We start from the raw sequence: 9,907 nt of genomic DNA on the forward strand, positions 1-9,907 counted from the left end.
CAACAAAGGAGTTTGCTTCCATGTCACTTCAATGTATTCCAGAATGACTAGTGATTCACAGATGGCCTTACCCAGCTCTCTCTCCTTCGACCAGCTATTAGCAGCAGCCAAAGACAGCAGCGTTCCTCACTCTCTCTTCCTCTCCGCTGCTAACAGCAGCTCATTGTAGAGAAGATGAAGAAACAAGAAGGGAAGCCGAAGGACAGAAATCACATTTGAAGAAAAAAGCCGGGTGTCGTCCGGGTTCGCCCGGGTTATAGGTCGACTCGCTGGCAGACCGAGTTTTGCCGGGTTATTATACCAGCCAATTACTTATGAAACCGGGACTGGTCTAGTTATCAGGTCAGGCGGGTCCTGGATTAACTCACTAGGCCAATACTAGTTAAATAACTATGCTCCAGTGAAAAAGCCTTTTAAGGCCATCTCATCATAATTTTTTTAATTAAATTAATATTTTTTTAGTAATTTATTATATTAATATTAAAAATAAAAATATTTTTAAATAAAAAATTCTTTTAAAACTACTTTTATAAAAAAAACCAAAATATATAATATCATCGGGGCTTTTTGTTCTCTCTAGAGAAATAAGATAGACCCTTGCCAGTCAAAGGATTGGTAGACCACCACGCACACCCTCATCCCACTGCTGGTAAATAGTATTAAAAACAAAGTTGAGAGGGACCAAATTGAAACATGCACAATAAATGGAGGGCATTTGGTACAAAAGCCCCGCACCTTCTTCCACTCCACGAGCCCCATTTCCATACCAAACAAATAAATCTTAGACATGCCAGAAACATCATCAACAAATTGTCCAAATTCCATCAAAATTGGACCTATAATGTTCACAACACAATTCCTCCTAGTTTTTCCTCTTCTTTTATCACTTCCTATACTTTTCCTCTTAGCCCCAAGAATTTTTCCTCCTCATAACCCTTCCATCCCCGTTTCCCCTTCCGATGAACAAGACGACCTCAACCTCTTCCGCAAAGCCGCTGCCGCCGCCGCCTCCTCGTCCTTCCTCACCCACTACCCATCCGCCCATACCCATTTCACCTCCAAATCAAAAAAACTTAAAATCGCTTTCCTTTTCTTGACCAATACAGATCTCTTTTTCGCTCCTTTATGGGAACAATTCTTCAAATCCGCCGACAAAAACCTCTTCAACATTTACGTACACGCTGATCCTTATTCCAATGTTACAAAACCCAAAGGGGGTTTTAGTTACCAGTTCATTCCGAACGCGAAACGGACTTATCGCGCCTCCCCAACCTTGATCTCTGCCACTCGCCGCCTCCTCGCCACTGCCATCCTCGACGATCCAACCAACACATTCTTCGCCGTCCTCTCCCAGTACTGCATCCCTCTCCATTCCTTCAAATACGTCTACAATTCCTTAATTTCTTCTAAATCTTTCGATTTTTCTTCCTCCGAGTCGGGACCTGAGTCGACTCAGTATAATGTTAAAATCGAGTACAAGAGTTTCGTCGAGATTATATCGAAGGAGCGGCGGTTATGGAAAAGATATGTGGCTAGAGGGAGGTATGCAATGATGCCGGAGGTGCCCTTTGAGAAATTCCGTGGTGGGTCTCAGTTTTTTGTTATCACGCGCCGACACGCGCTCATGGTGATTGAGGATCGTAGGCTGTGGAACAAGTTCAAGCTGCCGTGTTATCGAGAAGATGAATGTTACCCAGAAGAACATTATTTTCCTACGTTATTGTCAATGCAGGATCCAAAGGGGTGTACTAAGTATACATTAACGAGGGTTAATTGGACAGGAACCCGTAGCGGGCATCCTTATACTTATAAGGCTAGTGAGATTTCTCCGGTTTTGATTCAGGAGCTGAGAAAATCGAATTATTCGAGTTCGTATTTGTTTGCTCGGAAATTCGAACCGAATTGTTTGAAACCTTTGATGAGAATTGCTGATGAAGTCATTTTCCAGGACTAATGATGTGGTAAGTGTCTATTATTCTGCGTAATTTTGTTATTTGTTGAGTTTGAGTTAGTGAGTTGACGCGGTGAGTTTGGGTTTGACGGTAGGATGGTTTGGCTTTGATCAAACCTAGAAAAGTTGGTTTGTTATTAGAAGTTGGTATTTGGCTAAAGTCGGAGTCAAGGTGGCACTTTTTCTTTAATACTTTTACAAATGTTGGTTTAGAATTATTGGAGGGATGGAGTTTTCACTTGAATGAAGATTAGCCTCTCAACCTGGTCATGCTGTCATTATCATGTCAATTCAATCCACATTTACCAAATTTTTTCCCTAGCAAGTTCTGGGAATTGCATATTTTGTATGATCTTGGGATAGAATTTGCTCAAGATGCAAACTTTTGGTCTTAATGTGACTTGAATGGGCCTTAGATTCTTGACCCATTGATTTCCATATTTTTTTAATCTTTGCTGATGTAATTGAGAGAAAGTTGTAGGGATATTCTTTGGTGATGAAATAAGCAGCAAGTGATGTGTGATTTGTGACAGATTAGCATATCCAGGGAATGATCTTTTTTCTTGAGCTAGGCTTTGGTTGCGTTGTCTTGGAAGTTATTTTAGTTGTGGAAAATATTGAACATTTTAGCCAAATTATACAAGCCATGTTATTAACTAATGTTTTTCTGGCGACCAGGCACACCCTAGTATTGGATATTCTTGAACTGCTAGAACTCAACCATATCAACCAAATTGTATTTGACCGTGCCCTGAACTTTTGCTTGTAGTGCTTTTGACCCAATTAGGCAACCAATGATATATGCATTATCATATATGGCAGCTTAGCCAAAAGTTTACTTGCTTTATTTTGTTACATCTTAACCTTTTAAGCTTGCCGAATTTGTTATGCTTTGTTTGTTATTATTTGGTTTCTGATTTGTTTCCATATATATTCCGAAGTTGCCGATCAAGCTGATTCATTCGTGCCAAATGACATTTTTTTACAGATGAATAAAAGAGCTGAAGATATATGAAGAAGTGTAAGGTATTGTTGGAGTAACTTGCGCTGGGGAGAATGGTTTTGAAGAGGCGTCAAGTGCCCACAACCTGAAAAAATTAACCCCAAAAGTTGCAGCCCGGAGAGGGCCATTAGAAACATAGAAAGGGATGAAAAATAGGTACTTAAACTCGGGGGTGGAGAGCAAAAGAAACTATTTTTTTATGAAGATATCTGCAAAAGTCGAAAATTGTAGGAGTTTTTGTCTTCTTTTTGTGTGTGTTCTGTACATATGTGAATGTACTTTTAGGACAGAAAGAGGGAGGGAAGAAAATGCAGTAAACAATTCAGCAAGGAAAAGCATTGTAGGAAACGGTGATGGGCTCTGATTAAAGAACCTGAGCCAAAATCAACCCCCCTCCTCCCCCACCCACCCCTTCACTTTTATTCAAATTTTGATGTCTTATTTTATTTTTATTTTTGGGCAAAATGTCAGTTTATTTAATAAATTGCGGATCAATCTCCTATTATCAGTACGTTTTTTCCGCCCTTTTACTTGTTTCTTGGAACCTCGCATGGGATCTGATTGCAATGGGATTGTTTAGCCAATGAAATGACAAGTGCAGCAGTGAAGCCCAAGAATAAATAAATAAATATATGTACCATGAAAGGTTTTGGCAGGTTTGTCATGTTACGTTCTCAAGTTTTTATTATTCGTTGCCTTAGTATTATTTTTTTTAAATAAAAAACGAAAATAATACTGAGCTTTTTTATGAGCTCTTGCCGACAATTTGATTACTCATTGTTTCACATATATATATAGATGGATGGGTGCTGGCTAACTACCAAAACCCGTGGTTGCAAAAGCACAAGATTGTTTACATTTGGATTCGTTGTCCTCCCTCCTCTAGGCATAATAAAAGCTGCTTAGATTATTTCTTAAATGACACCTTCGCAACCGAGGAAATGAGAAAAGCATAACATGCTGCTGCTGCTGCTGCTCTTTTTTTTTTTAATTTATTTTACAACAATTTTACCAAACTTAAGAGAATTTTTAATAAAATCAATGTAATGAAAACCAAATATTTTTCAAAACCACAGTACATAAGCAGAAATAGCCTTCAAGCTTGAAAACCTAACAATATTTAGGCTACACAATTGAGTATTAAAGTCTTTTTCTAGATTTGCAATCCCCGTCATAGAATATCGGCTATGGTCTTTAATGCATTACCACCTTTCCATGTTCCTAGTTTGACGAAAACGAGGACATTGCTTGGACCTTAACATGTAAGAAACAGTATCGACTTCCAACTTGTCACTGCAATAAAAATCATGACAGCTTGTATGCAATAATGCACCTTCATCATTATTCACAAAAATATACCTTTTTCCCTCTCCTAAGCATCTCATGGGCCAACCAGCTATAAATGTTAGAACTTGTGGCTCACTTTCTTAACACACAAAAATGAAAATGGTGGGTCACCAACCTGTAGATCATGTTCATGAAACAAACTTGGAAAATTCAATGGTATGGTGCCCAGAATGAAAATTGCCTGTCCTTTCTTCTGTGGAAACTTCTACTGCTGTCAAAGGCTTCTTCACAAAGTGGGCAACCATGCTACATTTAGGTAAGTTTAGAAAGAAGCGGAAGGATTCTGTTGGATTATCTATATACGCAGGTTGTGTTTTGTTGCTAGTAAGCACCTGGTCTATTTGATATTTGATATTGTAGTGAGATTTGATTGAAACTGAGTGTTTGTTTAATCAATGAAACACTTATCATGCATAAATTGCCACTGAAAACACTTTCTTGAAATTATAAAAAAGTTTTAAATTTATAACTTTTCTTAAATTTACATTTTTAAACTATAATCACTGAAACTACCACAATAAACTACCACAATGTCAAACACACACTTTGTTAAGAAATAAACGAGGCAATAAGACAATTAATCTGACCCTTTCTACAGACTTATTTCATACCATACCAGAAACAAAGTTGAAGAATCACTTCCATTTACACGCATGAATTTGCAGTCTCATATGCCATTCTATTGATTTTTGAACGTGAGAAGGAAATCAGTTCTGTGGTTAAAAAAAAAAAAAATACTAGGAACCTATAGGGATACTTCAATTTCTACTCTACATTTTTTCTATTGAACTGTTGTCCAATAAAATTTAATTTCAGCAGCAAAAGAAAATAGATATTTCCTGCAATGTACTCGTTGGTTTTGCAACTTGCAAGGTGACAAGGCTGCTTGGAAATGTAAGTGGACAAAACTTACAGATAACGGCAACTTTATCTTCAATGGAGAACAGAAACAACTTCCTTTTAGCGGCAGGAAAATGTCAATGCTTCTACTAATTCCATATTCCACAGCTAACTTTTCTCAATAATCATCATCTAAACCATTGGAAAGCCAGAAAAGAAAGCAACCATTGGGCTTACGGAATTCATCAGATGAGGTTGCTGATGCCAAAGTAGACAGTTTTTTGTTGAAAGGAATTGATGGCGTAGTCAACCTGAAAATGACCAGCTGGAGACTTGAAACGAAGGCCATATCCAAGCCCAACTCCAGATCCTGGTTTGCCCTGCCTCATCGCTGGATTTCCTGAAACTCAAAAGGCAAATGGTGTCATTAGCCTGGCAACAACAACAAAAAAGATGGGGTGGTGGGGAAGAAGAAATAGGAGGGAAAACAAAAGGACTTCAAAGTTACAAAGGCAAAAACAACAAAATTCACAATGGCAAAGAAAATAACAGATAAGCAGTGGTAGTCGTCACACACAGGGTTGTGGAACATGCTGAGTAAAAACACTGAGCAATTGCAGACATGGTTGAATGAGGGGAGCTCAAACAGATCTATTGAAGTAAGACCAACATAGACAAGTTAACTTAATCAGGTTAGCAAAAGAATGGGGAAGCAGTATACAACTAATAATTATTAAACACCAAGGCTTCATACTTCCTAGAGAAAGAGAAGACTAGGTCCTTCACTTCCCACTATAATTACACTCCATGGCCCATATTCATCCAATTACAATGCAGATTCCTATTCATCTAAATTCCTCCATTTTTTTGCTGCAATTAGATGTGTTTGAAGTCTTGAAAACTTTATAAGAAGTTGTTTAAGTCCATTGTACAACTAAGAACTAAAATGCAGATTCGTTTGTATCTCTAAAACAGAGAAACTGAATGTCACTATTTACTCAGCAACATAAATACTATTGGACAGTGGAATGAAAAATTCAACTGAAAATAAAAGAAAAATTGTGAGTAGAGAACAATTTCTAAGCAAGTGAGATAAGTTAATTTACCAGGTACAAGACGACCAGATCCCAGATCAGTTCCACAGTCCAAGAAAAAAGCACCTTCCAACATCTTACTCTGGATACAGTAAGAAATGCATTGAAAGTAAGTTGACATGTATCACTTCATCAAATTCAGTCATGAGAGAAAAAATATACAGAATGTGATAGTGTACGACGGAAGGCAGCTACAACAGAAAACTTTGATATAAATTTTAAGAATAACTAGTGTGATGTAGTTGACCCATACCTTCTTACTATATGTCTAAGTTCCATAGTATACTCTAAGTTCCATAGTATACTCGGAATATCTAATAAATCATGAGAGGAAATGAGAAACAATATGGAAATGCCACCAATCTCTCGGTAGAAGAAAAATAGAAGTTGGTTGATTATTTCAAGTCTTGAGGTGTTTTAGGGTTGCATCACCTAGAGGCAAGAGGAACCCTTAAAAGAATATGTATATTTTCTTGGCACCAAGTAATGTGCAAGTTGAGTGGTCATATAATTGGTCCCTCACCAAAAAATAAAAAATAATAATATTGGTCCCTTCAATGTCCCAGAACCAATGATTAACTGTATCTTTGACAAAGATACAAACCTAAATGACTTGTTCTATCTTACCTACTCACTTTAGCACTGCTCCGATTGCCTTGATTTTGCATATGAATTTCAGAAAACCCAGTTATCCATACTATAAGCTTCCATATAACAGACTTAATGGCCATGGTAAAGAAGCTTTACTTCAAAGTGTTATAAATAGCAGCGAGTCCAACAGCATTTACAATGCATCTATACCAAATAGCGAGAATCTAATTTATCTAGAGGTGTGTTTAGCAATGACTCAATTGAAGATGACCGCAACAATAAGTTTCAAGATTCACAACACAGATTTCTCGTTTTTCTTTGAGGGTTAATGAATTTTCAATTGTGCTTTTGCTGGCAATGCAATCGTCCTTAAGATGAAGATGAGAAAAGATCACACACGCTAGAATCTTGTCTCTTCTCCACCAGCAAAGAACATTTCTTGTCTCTTGCAAGAAACAATCAACCTACTTATTAAGTAGCCAAGGATTCAAAACTAGGACATTGTGGCCTACACAGTCCAATCTAATAAATATGACCTTGCCCGGAAAAGTACAGATTAGTTTTACCCTCACCAAAATGCCACCAGCACAATTTTTATTTTTTTAATGCATTTAAGAACAAACCTTGAAAGAGAGGCAGGAAGGAGGATTTTAGAAACAGAACCAATTGCACAGGTGATGCAGCCATTGGAAATGGTCATTTCCTACTATTCCCTACTTCAGTCTCGGCTAGTTTTTTGTGTTTTAGCTACCCCAAAACAGATGGTATTAGGTGGCCTATTTCTCCTAAATTGTCAATGTTTGCTTGTTTCCTAAACAAACTACAATCACATGGCAAGACAAACTGCTGTATTTATGAATTACGAAAAGAGATTAAGGGAATCAGATAGAGTAATTCATTTGATTCCATCCCCTCTTCTACTTTCAACACCCAACACAATGAAACAGACAACATAGTAGTAAACCAGATGTCTTGTAAAGAAACAACATATCCATGCATAGGCTTGAACCCGAATATAAAACAGTATAATTGCTATTATTAAATTTTTGAAAATGTTCTGATCAGTCAAGGTGCTGCTGCAACATAAGTATTTAGGGCCAAATGAGTCTCTTCCTGAAGATTTCTGTGAAAAATCAAGAAACTTTAAATTGCAGCATGAACCAGAACTTTTTGCATGTTATAATAATTTGCCATCCTTAAAGATACCATGAAGCTTCACATACCAGAGGAAATGTCAATTCACTATTTCCAACCAGACATGATCTTCCAGATCCAACAGCACCCTCACCATATCCTCGCACACTACCAAGCCCTCCAATTGCAAATGCTTGGTAAGGAGCCATGTCTCCTACAATGGAACCACCTGTCAGGCTGTCAGAATGAAAGGGTATGAGTCATGCACAGGGAGAGAGAATAAGAAGCATGAGTGTATAATTTCTTCCTACTGCTAAGATGCTCGAGGGGATAGCAAGAATTGCAGCATGCTTCCAGTACAGACTGCTGAGTAACTAGCGTAGCCAGGTACTCCATATCATTTCAAGCATTATTTTACTAAATTTCAGATTAAGACTCTCTTTACATTCTATCAGCAAATATAATTCCCTTTTGTTCTCTTCAGCAAATTAATAGCTCCCAGTACCAACATACTACAGTTTTTGAATTTATTTATGCTTCTAAGAACACCTCTCCTGCTTCCTAGCACATGCTGTGTATGCTACTGACGCCCTTGAAAAGACTCTTGTCCTTTACATCCTGCTTCCAATTACCAATTGTGTTCAGGGTCTTCCCTCTTTTTCGGACCGCTAAATCACTACTTGCACTAACAACTATGCAGCACCTACTAAAAACAGCATAGAAAACTTGCTCACCTTGCCAATAAAAATGCTGGTCCAAGTTTGACTCCTTTTGTAGCAGTAAATTTGAACTTGTTGAAGATTAGCCACTTTGATAGAATAGGAATCCCTTGTTCAATTTGCATACTAAACTGGATATAAGAAAACTAGTAGTTAGTGAAAAGCAACATGGCTGGCACTAAAGGTGTACGTGTCAAGACAGAGATTAGAATGGATAGAACTACAACTCAGCCTGAACGAATATCAATTTATAATTTAGCAAGAAGGTTTACCCGAGAAAAACTGTGATCATTTGCCTTTGCATACTGAGACTCTTGCTTCAAAACTAGCATACTGTCATGGGGACTGCCACTGTATTACAAGCATTTTACTGATTCATTAGGGAACAACATAATATAATTCACTTGAAACTGAAATAATAAAAGTGTAGACTACCTGCATGTCACTGGGAACCCATCAATGTCCCTGGTTATAGAGCGTCCATCATCATTCACTAGTTGGACATGCTGCACGGCCCAAAACAATTAATTTCTTAATAAATCAACCATATATGACAAGAAAAAAGAATACTCAGCTGAAAACAACAGCATAAGCAATAACTGCTTATTAAGCATGGCCAAAACCTCAAATTTGATACTGGTGCTGCTGCTCCAGTCAGAGCTTGCAGGCTCATTTCGATCCAAACCAACTGATAAACGAGACAAATTTACATCTCCACTCCCCGAACGAGAGAAATTGTCAATTGGTGTACCATGGACCCCAATTTCAGGTGAAAAGGAATGCTGGGACAAATAATTCGTGGATCAATTAGTGGGGAGAAAAAATAAACAAACCTTTTCCCTTAAAATCCCAATAGGCTGTTTTCTTTGAAAATCCTAAATTTTTGAGATTTTCTATACCCAAAACAAAATAAATCGAATTAAATAGTTTCTTCATTAAAACCCAGTTCCTTAATTTTCCGTCTACAAAACACAATAATAGCACCAAAGAGTAGTCATAGCTTATAGCAACTGACCTGAAGAACAAAACATTTTTGACAAAGCCACTCAGGTCTTGGCCTTCTATAAGTTATTGAGACATTTGAATCATAGAGCCCCTTATCCCATGATACATCAAGCTTCTCACTTCCACCAAATAAATTCGGGTGTTTGATGCAAAGACTGCAAAACGCTAATTGAATTAATTGCCAAACAACTACCGACACTATTTTTTGCAAGCAGGAAAGAGT

General features: G+C 37.6%; 2 protein-coding genes across 3 annotated transcripts in view; one reads left to right on the forward strand and one right to left on the reverse strand.

The window, feature by feature from the left end:
* The first annotated feature begins 708 nt into the window (after nt 1-708).
* Nucleotides 709-3,465, forward strand: LOC105117229 (uncharacterized). The gene is made up of 2 exons (XM_011014812.1): nt 709-1,961; nt 2,940-3,465. The coding sequence occupies exon 1, from the start codon at nt 788-790 to the stop codon at nt 1,952-1,954; it is 1,167 nt and encodes a 388-aa protein (XP_011013114.1). The 5' UTR covers nt 709-787; the 3' UTR covers nt 1,955-1,961; nt 2,940-3,465.
* Nucleotides 3,466-4,872: 1,407 nt separating this feature from the next.
* LOC105117230 (outer envelope protein 80, chloroplastic-like) overlaps nt 4,873-9,907 on the reverse strand; it is a 5,898-nt gene continuing 863 nt past the window's right edge. Inside the window, exons 4-11 of one of the 2 annotated variants that reach the window (XM_011014815.1) lie at nt 9,695-9,839; nt 9,303-9,461; nt 9,115-9,185; nt 8,952-9,030; nt 8,695-8,810; nt 8,050-8,197; nt 6,248-6,317; nt 4,873-5,541 (exon numbers count right to left, since the gene is read on the reverse strand). In XM_011014815.1, coding sequence (XP_011013117.1) covers nt 5,387-5,541; nt 6,248-6,317; nt 8,050-8,197; nt 8,695-8,810; nt 8,952-9,030; nt 9,115-9,185; nt 9,303-9,461; nt 9,695-9,839 — 943 coding nt within the window. In that variant the 3' untranslated portion in view covers nt 4,873-5,386. The other variant, XM_011014813.1, reaches the window with a different exon arrangement.

Source organism: Populus euphratica, unplaced genomic scaffold (genome assembly GCF_000495115.2).
Source record: "Populus euphratica unplaced genomic scaffold, PopEup_1.0 scaffold1235.1, whole genome shotgun sequence".
NCBI lineage: Eukaryota > Viridiplantae > Streptophyta > Magnoliopsida > Malpighiales > Salicaceae > Populus > Populus euphratica.

Excerpts from the sequence above, each read along its gene's own strand:
- LOC105117229 (XM_011014812.1), top strand. The coding sequence starts at position 788 with ATGCCAGAAACATCATCAACAAATTGTCCAAATTCCATCAAAATTGGA.